General features: G+C 38.5%; 2 protein-coding genes and 1 long non-coding RNA gene across 3 annotated transcripts; 2 read left to right on the top strand and 1 right to left on the bottom strand.

The window, feature by feature from the left end:
- The first annotated feature begins 6,687 nt into the window (after positions 1-6,687).
- On the top strand, positions 6,688-7,906 carry LOC142379275 (extracellular superoxide dismutase [Cu-Zn]-like). Its single transcript, XM_075464408.1, has 2 exons — positions 6,688-6,742; positions 7,269-7,906. Exons 1-2 carry the CDS (start codon positions 6,720-6,722, stop codon positions 7,885-7,887), a joined length of 642 nt encoding a protein of 213 aa, XP_075320523.1. The 5' UTR covers positions 6,688-6,719; the 3' UTR covers positions 7,888-7,906.
- Positions 7,907-12,587: 4,681 nt separating this feature from the next.
- On the bottom strand, positions 12,588-13,013 carry LOC142379274 (uncharacterized). Its single transcript, XR_012769669.1, has 3 exons — positions 12,947-13,013; positions 12,746-12,822; positions 12,588-12,635 (listed from the first exon to the last, which is right to left on the bottom strand). It is a non-coding gene; the product is annotated as an uncharacterized LOC142379274 (long non-coding RNA).
- Positions 13,014-18,151: 5,138 nt separating this feature from the next.
- On the top strand, positions 18,152-19,590 carry LOC142379273 (extracellular superoxide dismutase [Cu-Zn]-like). The gene is made up of 2 exons (XM_075464407.1): positions 18,152-18,331; positions 18,859-19,590. Exons 1-2 carry the CDS (start codon positions 18,309-18,311, stop codon positions 19,475-19,477), a joined length of 642 nt encoding a protein of 213 aa, XP_075320522.1. The 5' UTR covers positions 18,152-18,308; the 3' UTR covers positions 19,478-19,590.
- The last annotated feature ends 2,458 nt before the right edge of the window (positions 19,591-22,048 follow it).

Here is a 22,048-nt window from a genome sequence, read left to right as displayed (position 1 = left end):
TTGCAGATTTTAAGTCTTTTACTTCCAACCAGCATGGGGATGTAATGGTGGCTAAGTCTATCTTTTACATGGAATCCGTGTAAGACGCCCTTCATTCTTATGCAGAACTGTAAAATGCTAAAAACAAACTGCACACCTCCCCATTCTTTCTGAGACCGTGTAGGAACCCTGAGTCTTAGATTTTCTTAGCCGCAGTTGTGTTTCACAGGGCTGTCCCAATGAGCGTGACCCTGTGACGCTTCTGATAAGAAATAAACCGGAATTTTAAAATGCATGTAAACATGTCAGTCTGACTGAAATCATACAAAGTTGAGCCCATCAAATCTGAACAAAAACACCCAGAGAAAGCAGTTGGGGGCTGAATAACTCCTGCATAACGCCTGCGTGTTAGTGTGGGTTATTAGCCTACAGCCGAGTTTCAAATAAAGCTGATCTCAATCCCATAATTTTCTGTTTATTTTGTTAGATGGTTAAATGTGTCCGAAATTGTGACTGAAAATCAACACATTAAGACTTTGTGTCATCTAACAGTCACTCCCAGCATTTTCTGACTGCCGCTCTGCTTTCGCGAGGTCCTGCTTTTATAACCGCAGCATCATCTTGACAAAACCACCATTCAAGTAACTTAAACACGATGTCTGTGCGGTGAATTCAGCTGTGCTTACATGTATGATGATATACCAAATGAAATTGTAAGAATAGACAGAGATGAGTAAATGTTGGCAGATATTAGAAGCAATAGAGGATAAAAATCAGAGTCTTATCATAAAGACGGCAATGTTAACAGAGGAACATACTTCCACATATTCCCAGAGAAACATTATAAGTCAGGCCTTCAGGTAGCAAGAAGAAAAAGAGCATGAGAAGGAATTATTGTGAAGAATGCATAGAACACATGTTAGACTAAACGTGTCTCAATGCTGTATAAGACCCTTATATTCACCTGGGAGACTCCATAATCCAGAAATCTCAAGTGTTTTTAGCTTCTTCTCGAGCTCTGCTACTCGGTTTCCAAGAATCCTGACGAGAGAAAAAAAAAAGAGACAAGTCAGAATAAGAACCACATTTACAGGTTCTGCCCTAAAATATCTGCACAAATCAGACTCAACAATCCATAAAGAGTATGAAGTAGAGACTACAGAACTTGAGCTGTGGCCAGAGACTTGAGGTCGGAGATGGACTGAGGAGTCACCGGCAAACTGCAGCCATTACCTCAGAGAGTAACAGTTTCTTCACTGCAAGCACAGCGTTTGTCACATTTCCACGAGACATCCACAACAACTATCTCAAGTTTTTTTTTCAGAAATTTGCTGTAGAGCATTTTGAATCTTTAAAAAAAAAAACGTTTGTGGATAAAGTCTGACCTTGTTTAGCAGAAAGCACCCCAGTTAGAGCACTGCTGCTGGGTTTGCCGCTGATTTTAGAGTTCTTCCTACTCTCCAGAGCACTCTGAAATCAATGTAGTCGGATAAGGCTTTTTACTTTAAAAACACGCTTGATATTTTATGTAATTCAGAGGTCAATGACCGTTTTAAAACATCAATGCCTATGGAAACAAAACAGTATATAAAAAAATAAAATGTAGCTACCTTGTACTTCACCAGATTTGTTCTGAGCAGGTTGACCTCTTTTTGAAGTTGACCAAGTCGCTCGTGTAAATACCTGTGAGATATTTTATGTTTATCTAAAAGCCTCAATCAGGAAATCATTAAGCTTAAAATTACTTCTAAAAACACATTTGAACACTAAGGACAACTTCGTGTTGTGATCCATGAAAACTCAAATATAATGTTGAATATATGGTGCAAATGCAAATATTTTCCTTCTGAACTAATAAAGCAGTGGCAGTAGTGCAACAAAAAAGTTCTTTATCTCTGTTTATCTCTAAGTGTGTTGACATTTCTCCTGTTGATATCAACGACTTGGCGCTCTCTGATCATTTCTGTGTGTTCTCTGCCTTAAAGTTAACTCCAAACAGTCAGTTAACCCGTGTGTCTGTTAGAAAAAGGTACATAAATGAGAATACCAGTGCTAAGTTTCTGGAAGTTATAGCTATGTCATCAACTGCGAGTGCAGAAAGCGAACACCATGGAGGAACACTATGATGGTAAAGGCCTTGAAAACAGAATGCAGGAAAGCAGAGCGTAAATGGAGAAAAACTAAACTTCAAATTCACCATGACCTCTACAAACAAAGTCTTTGTCATTTTAACCACGGGTTACTCAAGGCTAGACAGCAACACTTATCTGAAATGATTAATAAGAACATCAACAACACTCGTGCTCTGTTTGCTATGGTTGATAAGCTTACACCCCCCAAAAACAGATAGTTTCAGAACTCTGTTCCACAGAAAAATGCAATGAATTTGCTTGCTTTTTAAATGAAAGCAATCAAATCTATAAGGCTAAATATCAACACAAATCAGAAAAATAATAAAATGACGCAATCCTTAAAACCACCTAGGAATCAATGAACTATGATGTCAGAATTCAATACAGTTGACCAAAAACCAGAAGAAACAGTCCAGCATCTTAAAACATCGACATCCCGTCTTGACACAATGCCATCTGACTTCTTTAAAACTATGACTGCAGTCCTACAGAGTCATTGTGCGACTGCTTAGAGCAAGTCAAAAAGTGGATGAACCAAAATTTCCTTCAGTTAAATCAAGAAAAATTTGAGGTCATTGTGTTTGGCAACAAAGAGAAGAGGTTTGCTGTCAGTAAACACCTTGAGTCACTATCTCTATAAACTAAAGACCAAGTCCGGAACCTTGGCGTGCTGATAGACTCAGACCTGACCTTCAACTATCATATCAAATCAGTCACCAAAACAGCCTTTTATCAACTTAAGAACATATCCAGAGTTAAGGGTTTCATGTCACGGTCTTCTGACTGGACTCCCCCAAAAGAGTCTCAAACAGCTGCAGCTCATTCAGAAGGCTGCAGCCCGAGTTTTAAACACAACAAAGAGATCAGATCACATCACCCCAGTTCTCAAGTCTTTACATAGGCTCCCGGTCAGATACAGAATAGATTTTAAAGTTCTGCTTCTCCTCTACAAATCACGGAATGGTTTAGGTCCAGAATACATGAATGACATGCTAGTAGAGTATAAACCCAGTAGAGCTCTGAGATCTACTGACTCAGGTCAGATAGTGGAGGCCAGAGTTCAAACTAGACACGGTGAAGCAGCTTTTAACTGTTATGCTGCACACAACTGGAACAAACTACCAGCAGAACTGAAATCAGCCACAACTGTAAGCACTTTTAAATCCAGGTTACAAACATTTCTCTTTCGGTGTGCTTATGGTTGAGTTCCTTTAAATAATTTTAAAGCATAATGCTATAAATCCTCTTAATTGTTTTATATTTTTCTTTTTTCCCCTCTTCTGTGATTGCTTTTAACTCTGTGTTTTGATGTCTATTCTAATTTTTTTCTCTTTAAATTGCTTGTTTTTATGCTGCTTTATGCTGTTCTTTTAAATGCTTTGTCTTTATGTAAAGCACATTGAGTTGCCTGTGGTATGAAATGAGCTATATAAATAAAGATGCCTTGCCTTGCCCTGCCTTGCCTTGCCTTGCCTTGCCTTGCCTTGCCTTGCCTTGCCTTGCCTTGCCTTGCCTTGCCTTGCCTTGCCTTGCCTTGCCTTGCCTTGCCTTGCCTTGCCTTGCCTAGATAGTCAAAAGTATGAACACGTAAGAGATGATACACAACCTATAAACCGGAAAATGCGCGGTGTTATTGGATGAAGTCGCAGTTGAGGTAATGATTTGGCGTGGGTTGTTTTTGCCACAGAATGAGGTGCTGGAGCACAGCGTGAAGTCCCTCTCAGACGAGCTTCAGGACGTCTGAGTGAACCACGATGTGGTTCATTTCCACGTTGAGCCGATGAGCCTTCTGCTGAAACACGTCCCGCTCTGCTCTGACGTCCTGAAGCTCGTCTGAGAGGGACTTCACGCTGTGCTCCAGCACCTCATTCTGTGGCAAAAACAACGCACGCCAAATCATTACCTCAACTGCTACTTCATCCAATAACACCGCGCATTTTCCGGTTTATAGGTTGTGTATCATCTCCTACGTGTTCATACTTTTGACTATCTAAAGGCACCTTTTAAAGTGACCCTTACAGTCTCGCTTCATTCTCATGTAGTCAGAGCAAATTGTTTGTGATAAATGTGAAAGTTCCACCTTATAGAGAACCTCCTCCAGCTGTATCACATCCTTAAGAGAATTAGTCCGAATGTTTCCATGCACAGTTAAGGCAGACTGCCAGTTATGGCTCAACTAGAACATTTAACTGGACGATTGTACTTGTCCCAGTATGTACTGAATCAATTTATTGGATGAAGTATGTCTGACTCCACTCCAATAGGGAGGGGTGAGCCCCTTTTAGCACGATAATATTGTATTATCGATACAGTACATGCTATCCCTTGTTGTTATTCTCTTATTACCAGCTTCTTTTTCTTCTACGTCTATCAGTCTCTTCTGTTAACTCCAAGTTTAAGAAAGGAAGTGTGGAGTATGCACACCTGGGCCTGATTGGGTCCAACTGAACGTATGCATGCAAGAGTAACCTAATAACTTTATAACTACCATCTGCATTATTTGGGTCTGCCTGTTAGTCCAACTTTGCAAAACGTGATTTAGTGGGATTTCGATTTAGAGTTTAAGATCTGAAAGAAGCCGGCACTCCTCACCTGTTCTCTCGCTCGTTCCAGCTGTTTGACCAGATCTTCTCTCTCGTGTGCAGGGAAATGTCGAGCGCCAACCTCCTCGTCCCCCAGCCTCTGTTTGGTGATGGTCATTCGTAGGAGCTGCCAGGACAAACAGTCGGAAAAGATTTTAAGCATGTGCTTTGTCTTTCTCCCATTACCTCGCTGTTCCACGCTCACAGTAAAACACTAGGAGGCAGGGATGAACAAACAATACAACAAGACAGAGGTGTGAGCAATCAAAAATGAGCAGGAAAAAGACAAAGAGAGAAAGTAAATATAGAACAGAACACAAGAGGACAACAACTACAAAACTAAAACAGGAACTAAATAACAGAACCAAGATAGGAAATAACAGAACCATGATAACAGATAACACAGCTATTGAACAGAACTGGAAACTGAAAAACAAAATAAAATACCACTTAACACATAACTAGAGCACAAATTGCATCTCAATATTTACATCTCTCGCAGATGACCACTAAATGTTTGTGCTCCTGGCACACAGGCCTGGTGCACTGGGAACACCAGCTGACTAAAATAGAATATATCAACAACTAGCTAATAATAATTACTTGTAACTTTCTGACAAGTAATGTACTCACTCTCAAGGTAACCTAAACCTAATCATCATATTATGTAATGTAATGTTATCTTTTACTACTGTCATCAAATAATCTCTAAAGTAATATTAGAACAATTGAAAAACAATACTTACTGTACTTAGATGTGTGATGGGAGCTGTGCTGAGCTGTGAAATGGTAAATGCATGTGGGTCCTGTCTGACCCATGTGTGTAAAATTGATGTAGAATTACAAAAGCTGTGCTTCTTCATAAAGTAAGAGAGGAAAATAAAAATAAAGATTTGTGCTGAGCAAAAACAAGATATTTACTGCATACTTTGAAAAGAAAATGATTAATGATTAATTTATTTCAGAGATATATCATAGAAACCCTCAGCTATACATGGAGTAACATAGAAAATGAATGCGGTTCATTTTTGACCCATGTTGTGCATTATAGGGGTAGTGATACAAAAAGGGTTTTTATTCAAAAAGTAAGAAAGGAAAAAATAAAATAAGTACGCATGATGATAAAAAATAAGTTAATTGAGGAATACCTTGTATGTTGAATGATTAAGTTACTTTATTGCAAAGATATGGAAAATGAAAACTCAGCCAGGTCACTTTTGACCCATGTTGCGCATCAAAGGGCTTAGTCGATGTTCGTTATGGCTAGAAAGAAATAACTATCTAACACAACACAACAGAAATCATCAATGATGGCACCTTTGCAGATGTGTTATTTACCCATGCTACAAGCAGGTGTTTCCTTCTCGCCACTCAACTCAGAGGATGCATGAGTATATATGAGTCTTTATTGTTATTATCTGAAGCGGTTCCAGCACACTGCACAAACAGCCATTTGATAAAAGTACAAGGCTCATAAAGTGAATGCCCTAAAAACTAAAAGTAAAGAAATGTCAGTCTTTACCAGAACATCATGTTGTATTTTTAATCACAGTTTGATTCCGAGTACCCATGATAAGAGATAAAACAGATAAATCAAGATAAATGTGCGTGCATTTGATTTTTCAGCATACAACATCAGTGTGGTGTGTGTTCATGATTTCTTTTCCCAATCTCCCTCAAAACAGTCATCAGCTGATAAACAATTTGTAACCTAAAACATCAGCAAGGTTAGAGGTGAATGAATGAAAACAATTTGTCTGCCTAGATGCGCTTGCATCTGATATCTCCGCCTTTGTCAGTGACACACTAATATTCCGTCAATCGCATTCGTAAAACCATTCCCTCTGCCATGTTATCAATTGTCATGGCTGATAGACAAAACCCCTGCTCCACCCTCAGCTGAGGTAACGCCTTCCAAAAAATCCTATAAAGCTGTTATCAAACACTCTTACCGTGACTCTTCAGAGGATCTGTGCTGAGCAGGTTGTCAGGACTGAAGACTTGAGTTTGAATTCTTGTTGTTTTGATGGCGATCATGCGACCACACGGGTAAGTATACTAAAGTCTTCATGGTTTTGCAGGGGCATGCCATTAACTTTACACACTGCGTTATACCGTTTACCTTTATGGTAAGATAAAAACCTGCTAGTAGTTTCGAAGTCTCATCCCTGAGTGTGTAATCTGTAGAAGTTTGTAAAAAGTAACAGATCCCAGCCACTAAAATGATGGAGGTAGTCACTGTGCTACTGTAAACTGTCATGTTAAAAAAAGTTACCTTTTTTTTTCTTTGTTTTACTAAAATGCACAAAAGTAGTATTTGATTGCATTTTAGGCTTTTATACCAAACTTATAATTAACATAGAAAATACCATCTAATTACCTGATGGGCTTTCTTAAATCAGCTCCAACCCCATCAGTGACATAACCCTCTTACTGTAGGACTCCTGCCTGTAAACAAACAGCTTCTTTTACTTATTTAAATAGTCTAAATTCTGCCAAAAATATATGTTGATTTAATCTAAAGCCCATGCAAGACATTTGATATGCATTGTCCTGTTATTCCAATATGTTTCAGGTCAGTGAGTGTACTGGAAACCGCTCTGTTGGTCTTGCTGGCAGGCTTTCAACAATGTGTCTCGGCGCACACTGATACTCTGCTTCCACCAGAGGTCTCGCAGCCCAATGGCGCTCTGTATGGAGTCTGCAAAGTGAAACCGAGCTCTACACTCCCTGATGGCCTGCCCAAAATCTATGGTCGGGTGCTTTTTAAGCAGCATCCCTCTCAGGGAAAACTGCAAGTCCTTCTCAGTTTCAGTGGCTTCCCCACAGAGGGCTCTCCAGAATACAGAGCTGTGCACATCTATCAGTATGGAGACCTGAGCCGCGGATGTGACTCAACTGGCGGCCACTACAATCCATACGGTGTGGATCACCCTAACCACCCAGGAGACTTTGGTAACTTTTTGCCTCAGCAAGGAAAAATCAGTGCGCTGATAGAATCTGATGCGACACTGTTTGGAGTCACGTCTGTGTTTGGAAGATCAGTGGTGATTCATGAAAGCGAAGATGACTTAGGGCTTGGTGGAAACCCAGGGAGCTTGTTAGATGGGAATGCAGGCCGAAGGCTCGCCTGCTGCGTTATTGGGGTTGCCTCCTCCAAACTCTGGAACATGCAGTATAAGTTGTACAAGTGAGACGTTCCTTTGTTTAGCACACAGATTTTGCCTTTGTTTTTATTCATTATTTTATCCACTGGATTCTTATATAAAACCAAAAAAGAAAATAAATCAACCAAGTCACAGTTGATTAGCAATGTAGTTGAAGTAATATTCAATATATGATTGTTTGTCAGCCAATGCAACTGAAATCCTAAAAGAATTGTTTATGGTTGGTTGTGGATGTTGATGAATAAAGGATGAATCTGAATCACCCTGGTGATCTTGATCGTTTGTTTTCTACTCCTGAATCACAAAGAGGTGAACACTTGTTATAGATTTCCTGACAACTGTGTATGGCATCTCATTATCACCTGAATGAATGTAATTACTTTCCTTCTAACCGACCACTTTCCTTTTCTGATCAAAAGCCTTAAAATGCCACTCCCATCGCCATGTACGCTCTCTCAGAAAAAGTTTGCACGCAACCAGGCTAACCTCGTGCAAGCTTTGCAAAGTCAAGTCTCTACAAGTTTTTCTTCTTTGTTTATGAATAAAACCCTGAAATATATTCTGCAGTACACAGTGTTAAGCTTTACATCAAGGGCAGCATACAACAAAATATCAATTGACCTACATTACGGTGCAAAAAGGCTTGAACCGACCCTGGTTTCTTTATATTTTGCATCCAAGGAGCCAGACTTACATGTAATCTTTTAAATTAGTCTCCAGTCTTTTTTAAAACCTTTCAAAGAAATGAACATTGGCTTCTTTTTCACCCCATATCAGTCCAGACCATGTACCATTTTCAGAATATTCAGTGTTTTTTTTGGGTGTGTTAAGCCACTAAAATGTGAGCAATGAGTCATTAAAGCTCTAAGCTCAAGATATGAACCATTGTTGTGTCTTTATATAACAGACTTGAAAAAGCAACTTTTTAAAAATTATTTTACAGTTACAGCTGTCACAAAAAAAAGATTTAGTTCCTATTCATCAGTTACATGTACAAACATAAAAACCCAAAGAGAACAGTTTAACAGACATAAAGTAGTATTTTTGCACCAACAAGAAGCCATTTTTAAAGGAAGGGAAACGATAAGAAAAGGCTGAGGTATGCCAAAATGACACAAGAATCGAACTGAAAATCAGAGGCAACAGGTCTTTCTGGAGGGATGAATCCTCCCCAGAGCCCCGGAACTTAATGCTGTTAAAGCGGTGTGGGATCATCTTGAAAGAGAACGAAGCAAAGGGCAGCCAACATCCAAAGAAGAGCTTTGAAATGCCTTTTAAGAAGCCTGGAGAATCATTCTTGAATACTACTTAAAGAAATTACAAGAAAGCTCATCTGAGAGGGTTCAGGCTGTGTCGAACAATAAAGGTTCTCATATTAAATGTTGACTTTCAAGTCATTAGAATTTTAGAAACTTGTTTTCTACCTTTTCCACTGCATTTCCATTTATGTTTGCACATCTTTCAATAAATGACTGCACGATTTCCTGTTTTACCCTGGCAATATACAGTGTAAAGACATGAGGGCTTGCTTAGTATTTTCTTATCTATTGTTAAAAAAAAAAGACAGTTTTCACAAGCACCTTTGAATAAAAAGAATCCATATAGTGAGTTCATTTCTTCTTAACACAAATCAGGATAAAGGCATCAGTGTTGTTGGTACACGTTTGGCAATCATCTTTTTCTGCTTAATTCTTGTGAATTTGACTTCTTTTAAAGAAGGGCGTCAATATATTTCAGACAGAGCATAGATGAAAACACAGGGTTTTTTTGTGATTTAAACTTTTTTTATTTTTCAGAAATTAACAATGAACAAACAATAATCCACATTATATTATTATACAATATAAATTCAGTCCTTGACAAGTGACTTCAAGTGAATTATACAACATTACACACAAAATTAAATAGTAAAAGGAACGAATGTATACAAAACAAAAATTAACAAATAAAAAATATATATATATATATATATAAATATATATATTAGTATATTAGTATAAAAATAAAAAATAAATAACAAATAATAATAATAAAATAAATAAATACAAACAAAAGTGATGCCTAACGAAATCTGGACATGAAGTTTCAAGAGTTCAGCTGTATAAGCCTATTCAGGTGCCTAAGTATTTGAGTTGGAGAGGGTCCCCATTTTCGATCATAATCATCTAGTTTGTTCAATAATTTAAATGATAACTTTTCTAAAGAAGCTAGTTGGCCGAGAGAAGTATGCCAGTGATTAAGCGATGGAGCTGAAGAAGATTTCCATTCCAATATTAATAATTTCCTACCCAGCATAATCGCTGTTTGGGCCCACTGCGAAAGAAATGAAGGCAGAGCACTCATAACTGAAGGGTCACCAAGAGTGTAGAGTCTATTACAAAAAGGAATATCTTTGCCAAAGATCTCCCCCACTGTCCTATGAACTGCTGCCCAGAAGACCTGAACATCTGGGGACTCCCACAGCATGTGTAACAATGTGCCGCTATCCTGCTGGCATCTCCAACATTTACCATTATTTGCTAACCCTGTGTAGCCTAACAGGAGTCCAGTATATTCTATGTAATATTTTAAATTGGACTAGTCGAGTCCTCAACTCTCTCGATACCCTCTTCCCATTCCTAAGTATCCCCTCCCATTCAGCCTCTGAGAAGGTATAATTTAAATCTTTCTCCCATGCTTGCTTAAGGGGTGATAGAAAACACAGTTATTTTTTAAATAAACAGTATTTGAGCATGCAGTGTTCTACATACAGTTTAAAAACAATTTCTATGTGGATGTTATTATTTTTAAGACAGTAGCTTTAAGAAATAAGTTGCTCACATACAACTGGATTCATCAGTGTCACAGTAAACCAAATAATGAAAAAAAAAGCTTCTTTGCTTAAACAGGTCTCAGAGCAGCTGGAGGTAAGCTTCTTTAGTGTCACTGCAACGATGCCTTCAGGACGCAGGAAGATGAAGGAGGAAGTCTCTGACAGATATTTGGCTTTTATCTAACACCATCTCTATTGATGGTCAGTTGACACCGTTATTTGCACTTGGTCCCTTTGTTAAAAAAAAAAAAGAATGGAATTTCTTTATGAAACGAACCCTGAACCAGTGTATCAGTTCGTAAATACAGCAGCCGTAGAATTGTGAAGCAAATATCACTCTTCTTCAATGTTGAGTGCTGATGAAATTTCTCCAAAGTTGAATACTGAAGATTGAAAATGTAAGACACAAAGCAGAGAAGTCTTTGTCCACAGACCTTTGGTCGTCATGTGACCAGGATGTGTTGTGCCAAGTGAGACGCACCAGAGATCTCACAACAGTAATCATTTTTTTTTTTGGTTTATAATGAACGGTTGAGAAAGGAACAGTCGGGGTGACACACCAGTCTGCAGCCGAGTGCTGAAGACAGAGCTTTGTGGATACCTTTTTCTACAGAGTATATCATGAAGTCAGCAGGAGTTCAGCATGATGTGTGTGTGATGAACAGACAGCAAAGTTCCATTAGTGCCTTCGTGCAATCAAAGCGTTGCCCTTCAACGTCACAAGATAACACGATATCTTCACTGTGCGGGACAGCTTGTGCATCACAGTCATATGTTTTCAATACTCCGACAGGTCGGTCAACTAACAGGCGCTACCTTTTCTCCTCTTACCTCTCCTCAACATAATGAACATACACAATTGTACCGTCATTATCCCCCCTTAAGTCTCTTTTAAAAACAAAAAGAAGTGAAAAGAAGTTACTTAAATTTTTCATGGTGTCTGTTAAGTCTTGTTCCTCCACAGTATCCCTAATTTTCATATGAAAGCAGAGACAAATCAAAATGAATCAAAAAAAAAAAGCACCCTTAAACTGCATTCTTACTAATGGGCAACAGAGGGCGCAATAAGGTCAACTGTAAACTGCAGTCAACAGTCTTTCTGATAGATTCATGGACTTATTTGTCCATTTTCTACTTGCAGATTTTAAGTCTTTTACTTCCAACCAGCATGGGGATGTAATGGTGGCTAAGTCTATCTTTTACATGGAATCCGTGTAAGACACCCTTCATTCTTATGCAGAACTGTAAAATGCTAAAAACAAACTGCACACCTCCCCATTCTTTCTGAGACCGTGTAGGAACCCTGAGTCTTAGATTTTCTTAGCCGCAGTTGTGTTTCACAGGGCTGTCCCAATGAGCATGACCCTGTGACGCTTCTGATAAGAAATAAACCGGAATTTTAAAATGCATGTAAACATGTCAGTCTGACTGAAATCATACAAAGTTGAGCCCATCAAAACTGGACAAAAACACCCAGAGAAAGCAGTTGGGGGCTGAATAACTCCTGCATAACGCCTGCGTGTTAGTGTGGGTTATTACAGCCGAGTTTCAAATAAAGCTGATCTCAATCCCATAATTTTCTGTTTATTTTGTTAGATGGTTAAATGTGTCCGAAATTGTGACTGAAAATCAGCACATTAAGACTTTGTGTCATCTAACAGTCACTCCCAGCATTTTCAGACTGCCGCTCTGCTTTCGCGAGGTCCTGCTTTTATAACCGCAGCATCATCTTGACAAAACCACCATTCAAGTAACTTAAAGACGATGTCTGTGCGGTGAATTCAGCTGTGCTTACATGTATGATGATATACCAAATGAAATTGTAAGAATAGACAGAGATGAGTAAATGCTGGCAGATATTAGAAGCAATAGAGGATAAAAATCAGAGTCTTATTATAAAGACGGCAATGTTAACAGAGGAACATACTTCCACATATTCCCAGAGAAACATTATAAGTCAGGCCTTCAGGTAGCAAGAAGAAAAAGAGCATGAGAAGGAATTATTGTGAAGAATGCATAGAACACATGTTAGACTAAACGTGTCTCAATGCTGTATAAGACCCTTATATTCACCTGGGAGACTCCATAATCCAGAAATCTCAAGTGTTTTTAGCTTCTTCTCGAGCTCTGCTACTCGGTTTCCAAGAATCCTGACGAGAAAAAAAAAAAAGAGACAAGTCAGAATAAGAACCACATTTACAGGTTCTGCCCTAAAATATCTGCACAAATCAGACTCAACAATCCATAAAGAGTATGAAGTAGAGACTACAGAACTTGTTGATCTGACGCTGGTGCTGGATCACCATGTTCTTCTCGTGGATCGTTTCCAGCAGAGCTGTGGCCGGAGACTTGAGGTCGGAGATGGACTGAGGAGTCACCGGCAAACTGCAGCCATTTACCTCAGAGAGTAACAGTTCCTTCACTGCAAGCACAGCGTTTGTCACATTTCCACGAGACATCCACAACAACTATCTCAAGTTTTTTTTTCAGAAATTTGCTGTAGATCATTTTGAATCTTTAAAAAAAAAAAGTTTGTGGATAAAGTCTGACCTTGTTTAGCAGAAAGCACCCCAGTTAGAGCACTGCTGCTGGGTTTGCCGCTGATTTTAGAGTTCTTCCTACTCTCCAGAGCACTCTGAAATCAATGTAGTCGGATAAGTCTTTTTACTTTTAAAACACGTTTGATATTTTATGTAATTCAGAGGTCAATGACCGTTTTAAAACATCAATGCCTATGGAAAAAAAACAATATATAAAAAAATAAAATGTAGCTACATTGTACTTCACCAGATTTGTTCTGAGCAGGTTGACCTCTTTTTGAAGTTGACCAAGTCGCTCGTGTAAATACCTGTGAGATATTTTATGTTTATCTAAAAGCCTCAATCAGGAAATTATTAAGCTTAAAATTACTTCTAAAAACACATTTGAACATTAAGGACAACTTCGTGTTGTGATCCATGAAAACTCAAATATAATGTTGAATATATGGTGCAAATGCAAATATTTTCCTTCTGAACTAATAAAGCAGTGGCAGTAGTGCAACAAAAAAGTTCTTTATCTCTGTTTATCTCTAAGTGTGTTGACATTTCTTCTGTTGATATCAAGGACTTGGCGCTCTCTGATCATTTCTGTTTTCTCTGCCTTACAGTTATCTCCAAACAGTCAGTTAACCCGTGTGTCTGTTAGAAAAAGGTACATAAATGAGAATACCAGTGCTAAGTTTCTGGAAGTTATAGCTATGTCATCAACTGCGAGTGCAGAAAGCGAACACCATGAAGGAACACTATGATGGTAAAGGCCTTGAAAACAGAATGCAGGAAAGCAGAGCGTAAATGGAGAAAAACTAAACTTCAAATTCACCATGACCTCTACAAACAAAGTCTTTGTCATTTTAACCACGGGTTACTCAAGGCTAGACAGCAGCACTTATCTGAAATGATTAATAAGAACATCAACAACACTCGTGCTCTGTTTGCTATGGTTGATAAGCTGACACCCCCCAAAAACAGATAGTTTCAGAACTCTGTTCCACAGAAAAATGCAATGAATTCGCTTGCTTTTTAAATGAAAGCAATCAAATCTATAAGGCTAAATATCAACACAAATCAGCAAAATAATAAAATGACGCAATCCTTAAAACCACCTAGGAATCAATCAACTATGATGTCAGAATTCAATACAGTTGACCAAAAACCAGAAGAAACAGTCCAGCATCTTAAACCATCGACATCCCGTCTTGACACAATGCCATCTGACTTCTTTAAAACTATGACTGCAGTCCTACAGAGTCATTGTGCGACTGCTTAGAGCAAGTCAAAAAGTGGATGAACCAAAATTTCCTTCAGTTAAATCAAGAAAAATTTGAGGTCATTGTGTTTGGCAACAAAGAGAAGAGGTTTGCTGTCAGTAAACACCTTGAGTCACTATCTCTAGAAACTAAAGACCAAGTCCGGAACCTCGGCGTGCTGATAGACTCAGACCTGACCTTCAACTATCATATCAAATCAGTCACCAAAACAGCCTTTTATCAACTTAAGAACATATCCAGAGTTAAGGGTTTCATGTCACGGTCTTCTGACTGGACTCCCCCAAAAGAGTCTCAAACAGCTGCAGCTCATTCAGAAGGCTGCAGCCCGAGTTTTAAACACAACAAAGAGATCAGATCACATCACCCCAGTTCTCAAGTCTTTACATTGGCTCCCGGTCAGATACAGAATAGATTTTAAAGTTCTGCTTCTCGTCTACAAAGCACGGAATGGTTTAGGTCCAGAATACATGAATGACATGCTAGTAGAGTATAAACCCAGTAGAGCTCTGAGATCTACTGACTCAGGTCAGATAGTGGAGGCCAGAGTTCAAACTGGACACGGTGAAGCAGCTTTTAGCTGTTATGCTGCACACAACTGGAACAAACTACCAGCAGAACTGAAATCAGCCACAACTGTAAGCACTTTTAAATCCAGGTTACAAACATTTCTCTTTCGGTCTGCTTATGGTTGAGTTCCTTTAAATAATTTTAAAGCATAATGCTATAAATCCTCTTAATTGTTTTATATTTTTCTTTTTTCCCTCTTCTGTGATTGCTTTTAACTCTGTGTTTTGATGTCTATTCTAATTTTTTCTCTTTAAATTGCTTGTTTTTATGCTGCTTTATGCTGTTCTTTTAAATGCCTTGTCTTTATGTAAAGCATATTGAGTTGCCTGTGGTATGAAATGAGCTATATAAATAAAGATGCCTTGCCTTGCCTTGCCTTGCCTTGCCTAGATAGTCAAAAGTATGAACACGTAAGAGATGATACACAACCTATAAACCGGAAAATGCGCGGTGTTATTGGATGAAGTCGCAGTTGAGGTAATGATTTGGCGTGGGTTGTTTTTGCCACAGAATGAGGTGCTGGAGCACAGCGTGAAGTCCCTCTCAGACGAGCTTCAGGACGTCTGAGAGAACCACGATGTGGTTCATTTCCACGTTGAGCCGATGAGCCTTCTGCTGAAACACGTCCCGCTCTACTACGTGTTCATACTTTTGACTATCTAAAGGCACCTTTTAAAGTGACCCTTACAGTCTCGCTTCATTCTCATGTAGTCAGAGCAAATTGTTTGTGATAAATGTGAAAGTTCCACCTTATAGAGAACCTCCTCCAGCTGTATCACATCCTTAAGAGAATTAGTCCGTATGTTTCCATGCACAGTTAAGGCAGACTGCCAGTTATGGCTCAACTAGAACATTTAACTGGACGATTGTACTTGTCCCAGTATGTACTGAATCAATTTATTGGATGAAGTATGTCTGACTCCACTCCAATAGGGAGGGGTAAGCCCCTTTTAGCACGATAATATTGTATTATCGATACAGTACATGCTATCCCTTGTTGTTATTCTCTTATTACCAGCTTCTTTTTCTTCTACGTCTATCAGTCTCTTCTGTTAACTCCAAGTTTAAGAAAGGAAGTGTGGAGTATGCACATAGCACCTGGGCCTGATTGGGTCCAACTGAACGTATGCATGCAAGAGTAACCTGATAACTTTATAACTACCATCTGCATTATTTGGGTCTGCCTGTTAGTCCAACTTTGCAAAACGTGATTTAGTGGGATTTCGATTTAGAGTTTAAGATCTGAAAGAAGCCGGCACTCCTCACCTGTTCTCTCGCTCGTTCCAGCTGTTTGACCAGATCTTCTCTCTCGTGTGCAGGGAAATGTCGAGCGCCAACCTCCTCATCCCCCAGCCTCTGTTTGGTGATGGTCATTCGTAGGAGCTGCCAGGAAAAACAGTCGGAAAAGATTTTAAGCATGTGCTTTGTCTTTCTCCCATTACCTCGCTGTTCCACGCACACAGTAAAACACTAGGAGGCAGGGATGAACAAACAATACAACAAGACAGAGGTGTGAGCAATCAAAAATGAGCAGGAAAAAGACAAAGAGAGAAAGTAAATATAGAACAGAACACAAGAGGACAACAACTACAAAACTAAAACAGGAACTAAATAACAGAACCATGATAACAGATAACACAGCTATTGAACAGAACTGGAAACTGGAAAACAAAATAAAATACCACTTAACACATAACTAGAGCACAAATTGCATCTCAATATTTACATCTCTCGCAGATGACCACTAAATGTTTGTGCTCCTGGCACACAGGCCTGGTGCACTGGGAACACCAGCTGACTAAAATAGAATATATCAACAACTAGCTAATAATAATTACTTGTAACTTTCTGACAAGTAATGTACTCACTCTCAAGGTAACCTAAACCTAATCATCATATTATGTAATGTAATGTTATCTTTTACTACTGTCATCAAATAATCTCTAAAGTAATATTAGAACAATTGAAAAACAATACTTACTGTACTTAGATGTGTGATGGGAGCTGTGCTGAGCTGTGAAATGGTAAATGCATGTGGGTCCTGTCTGACCCATGTGTGTAAAATTGATGTAGAATTACAAAAGCTGTGCTTCTTCATAAAGTAAGAGAGGAAAATAAAAATAAAGATTTGTGCTGAGCAAAAACAAGATATTTACTGCATACTTGGAATAGAAAATGATTAATGATTAATTTATTTCAGAGATATATCATAGAAACCCTCAGCTATACATGGAGTAACATAGAAAATGAATGCGGTTCATTTTTGACCCATGTTGTGCATTATAGGGGTAGTGATACAAAAAGGGTTTTTATTAAAAAAGTAAGAAAGGAAAAAATAAAATAAGGACGCATGATGATAAAAAATAAGTTAATTGAGGAATACCTTGTATGTTGAATGATTAAGTTACTTTATTGCAAAGATATGGAAAATGAAAACTCAGCCAGGTCACTTTTGACCCATGTTGCGCATCAAAGGGCTTAGTCGATGTTCGTTATGGCCAGAAAGAAATAACTATCTAACACAACACAACAGAAATCATCAATGATGGCACCTTTGCAGATGTGTTATTTACCCATGCTACAAGCAGGTGTTTCCTTCTCGCCTCTCAACTCAGAGGATGCATGAGTATATATGAGTCTTTATTGTTATTATCTGAAGCGGTTCCAGCACACTGCACAAACAGCCATTTGATAAAAGTACAAGGCTCATAAAGTGAATGCCCTAAAAACTAAAAGTAAAAAAATGTCAGTCTTTACCAGAACATCATGTTGTATTTTTAATCACAGTTTGATTCCGAGTACCCATGATAAGAGATAAAACAGATAAATCAAGAGAAATGTGCGTGCATTTGATTTTTCAGCATACAACACCAGTGTGGCATTTGTTCATGATTTCTTTTCCTAATCTCCCTCAAAACAGTCATGAGCTGATAAACAATTTGTAACCTAAAACATCAGCAAGGTTAGAGGTGAATGAATGAAAACAATTCGTCTGCCTAGATGCGCTTGCATCTGATATCTCCACCTTTGTCAGTGACACACTAATATTCCGTCAATCGCATTCGTAAAACCATTCCCTCTGCCATGTTATCAATTGTCATGGCTGATAGACAAAAACCCTGCTCCACCCTCAGCTGAGGTAACGCCTTCCAAAAAATCCTATAAAGCTGTTATCAAACACTCTTACCGTGACTCTTCAGAGGATCTGTGCTGAGCAGGTTGTCAAGACTGAAGACTTGAGTTTGAATTCTTGTTGTTTTGATGGCGATCATGCGACCACACGGGTAAGTATACTAAAGTCTTCATGGTTTTGCAGGGGCACGCCATTAACTTTACACACTGCGTTATACCGTTTACCTTTATGGTAAGATAAAAACCTGCTAGTAGTTTTGAAGTCTCATCCCTGAGTGTGTAATCTGTAGAAGTTTGTAAAAAGTAACAGATCCCAGCCACTAAAATGATGGAGGTAGTCACTGTGCTACTGTAAACTGTCATGTTAAAAAAATGTTACCTTTTTTTTTCTTTGTTTTACTAAAATGCACAAAAGTAGTAGTTGATTGCATTTTAGGCTTTTATACCAAACTTATAATTAACATAGAAAATACCATCTAATTACCTGATGGGCTTTCTTAAATCAGCTCCAACCCCATCAGTGACATAACCCTCTTACTGTAGGACTCCTGCCTGTAAACAAACAGCTTCTTTTACTTATTTAAATAGTCTAAATTCTGCCAAAAATATATGTTGATTTAATCTAAAGCCCATGCAACACATGTGATATGCATTGTCCTGTTATTCCAATATGTTTCAGGTCAGTGAGTGTACTGGAAACCGCTCTGTTGGTCTTGCTGGCAGGCTTTCAACAATGTGTCTCGGCGCACACTGATACTCTGCTTCCACCAGAGGTCTCGCAGCCCAATGGCGCTCTGTATGGAGTCTGCAAAGTGAAACCGAGCTCTACACTCCCTGATGGCCTGCCCAAAATCTATGGTCGGGTGCTTTTTAAGCAGCATCCCTCTCAGGGAAAACTGCAAGTCCTTCTCAGTTTCAGTGGCTTCCCCACAGAGGGCTCTCCAGAATACAGAGCTGTGCACATCTATCAGTATGGAGACCTGAGCCGCGGATGTGACTCAACTGGCGGCCACTACAATCCATACGGTGTGGATCACCCTAACCACCCAGGAGACTTTGGTAACTTTTTGCCTCAGCAAGGAAAAATCAGTGCGCTGATAGAATCTGATGCGACACTGTTTGGAGTCACGTCTGTGTTTGGAAGATCAGTGGTGATTCATGAACGCGAAGATGACTTAGGGCTTGGTGGAAACCCAGGGAGCTTGTTAGATGGGAATGCAGGCCGAAGGCTCGCCTGCTGCGTTATTGGGGTTGCCTCCTCCAAACTCTGGAACATGCAGTATAAGTTGTACAAGTGAGACGTTCCTTTGTTTAGCACACAGATTTTGCCTTTGTTTTTATTCATTATTTTATCCACTGGATTCTTATATAAAACCAAAAAAGAAAACAAATCAACCAAGTCACAGTTGATTAGCAATGTAGTTGAAGTAATATTCAATATATGATTGTTTGTCAGCCAATGCAACTGAAATCCTAAAAGAATTGTTTATGGTTGGTTGTGGATGTTGATGAATAAAGGATGAATCTGAATCACCCTGGTGATCTTGATCGTTTGTTTTCTACTCCTGAATCACAAAGAGGTGAACACTTGTTATAGATTTCCTGACAACTGTGTATGGCATCTCATTATCACCTGGATGAATGTAATTACTTTCCTTCTAACCGACCACTTTCCTTTTCTGATCAAAAGCCTTAAAATGCCACTCCCATCGCCATGTACGCTCTCTCAGAAAAGGTTTGCACGCAACCAGGCTAACCTCGTGCAAGCTTTGCAAAGTCAAGTCTCTACAAGTTTTTCTTCTTTGTTTATGAATAAAACCCTGAAATATATTCTGCAGTACACAGTGTTAAGCTTTACATCAAGGGCAGCATACAACAAAATATCAATTGACCTACATTACGGTGCAAAAAGGCTTGAACCGACCCTGGTTTCTTTATATTTTGCATCCAAGGAGCCACACTTACATGTAATCTTTTAAATTAGTCTCCAGTCTTTTTTAAAACCTTTCAAAGAAATGAACATTGGCTTCTTTTTCACCCCATATCAGTCCAGACCATGTACCATTTTCAGAATATTCAGTGTTTTTTTTGGGTGTGTTAAGCCACTAAAATGTGAGCAATGAGTCATTAAAGCTCTAAGCTCAAGATATGAACCATTGTTGTGTCTTTATATAACAGACTTGAAAAAGCAACTTTTTAAAAATTATTTTACAGTTACAGCTGTCACAAAAAAAAGATTTAGTTCCTATTCATCAGTTACATGTACAAACATAAAAACCCAAAGAGAACAGTTTAACAGACATAAAGTAGTATTTTTGCACCAACAAGAAGCCATTTTTAAAGGAAGGGAAACGATAAGAAAAGGCTGAGGTATGCCAAAATGACACAAGAATCGAACTGAAAATCAGAGGCAACAGGTCTTTCTGGAGGGATGAATCCTCCCCAGAGCCCCGGAACTTAATGCTGTTAAAGCGGTGTGGGATCATCTTGAAAGAGAACGAAGCAAAGGGCAGCCAACATCCAAAGAAGAGCTTTAAAATGCCTTTTAAGAAGCCTGGAGAATCATTCTTGAATACTACTTAAAGAAATTACAAGAAAGCTCATCTGAGAGGGTTCAGGCTGTGTCGAACAATAAAGGTTCTCATATTAAATGTTGACTTTCAAGTCATTAGAATTTTAGAAACTTGTTTTCTACCTTTTCCACTGCATTTCCATTTATGTTTGCACATCTTTCAATAAATGACTGCACGATTTCCTGTTTTACCCTGGCAATATACAGTGTAAAGACATGAGGGCTTGCTTAGTATTTTCTTATCTATTGTTAAAAAAAAAAAGACAGTTTTCACAAGCACCTTTGAATAAAAAGAATCCATATAGTGAGTTCATTTCTTCTTAACACAAATCAGGATAAAGGCATCAGTGTTGTTGGTACACGTTTGGCAATCATCTTTTTCTGCTTAATTCTTGTGAATTTGACTTCTTTTAAAGAAGGGCGTCAATATATTTCAGACAGAGCATAGATGAAAACACAGGGTTTTTTTGTGATTTAAACTTTTTTTATTTTTCAGAAATTAACAATGAACAAACAATAATCCACATTATATTATTATACAATATAAATTCAGTCCTTGACAAGTGACTTCAAGTGAATTATACAACATTACACACAAAATTAAATAGTAAAAGGAACGAATGTATACAAAACAAAAATTAACAAATAAAAAAAATATATATATAAATATAATCATACACATCAGTATTAGTATATTAGTAAAAAAATAAAAAATAAATAACAAATATTAATAATAAAATAAATAAATACAAACAAAAGTGATGCCTAACGAAATCTGGACATGAAGTTTCAAGAGTTCAGCTGTATAAGCCTATTCAGGTGCCTAAGTATTTGAGTTGGAGAGGGTCCCCATTTTCGATCATAATCATCTAGTTTGTTCAATAATTTAAATGATAACCTTTCTAAAGAAGCTAGTTGGCCGAGAGAAGTATGCCAGTGATTAAGCGATGGAGCTGAAGAAGATTTCCATTCCAATATTAATAATTTCCTACCCAGCATAATTGCTGTTTGGGCCCACTGCGAAAGAAATGAAGGCAGAGCACTCATAACTGAAGGGTCACCAAGAGTGTAGAGTCTATTACAAAAAGGAATATCTTTGCCAAAGATCTCCCCCACTGTCCTATGAACTGCTGCCCAGAAGACCTGAACATCTGGGGACTCCCACAGCATGTGTAACAATGTGCCGCTATCCTGCTGGCATCTCCAACATTTACCATTATTTGCTAACCCTGTGTAGCCTAACAGGAGTCCAGTATATTCTATGTAATATTTTAAATTGGACTAGTCGAGTCCTCAA

Source organism: Odontesthes bonariensis, chromosome 4, assembly GCF_027942865.1.
Source record: "Odontesthes bonariensis isolate fOdoBon6 chromosome 4, fOdoBon6.hap1, whole genome shotgun sequence".
In the NCBI taxonomy this organism is placed as follows: domain Eukaryota; kingdom Metazoa; phylum Chordata; class Actinopteri; order Atheriniformes; family Atherinopsidae; genus Odontesthes; species Odontesthes bonariensis.
Note: the sequence above shows the minus strand (reverse complement) of the source record. Positions and strands in the feature narration are given on the sequence as shown.

What these genes read in the sequence shown, in the direction of transcription:
- LOC142379275 (XM_075464408.1), top strand. Translation starts at nt 6,720, where the DNA reads ATGGCGATCATGCGACCACACGG. An exon ending in GCGATCATGCGACCACACGG is followed by an intron (nt 6,743 to 7,268) that starts GTAAGTATACTA and finishes AATATGTTTCAG; the next exon opens with GTCAGTGAGTGTACTGGAAA.
- LOC142379273 (XM_075464407.1), top strand. Translation starts at nt 18,309, where the DNA reads ATGGCGATCATGCGACCACACGG. An exon ending in GCGATCATGCGACCACACGG is followed by an intron (nt 18,332 to 18,858) that starts GTAAGTATACTA and finishes AATATGTTTCAG; the next exon opens with GTCAGTGAGTGTACTGGAAA.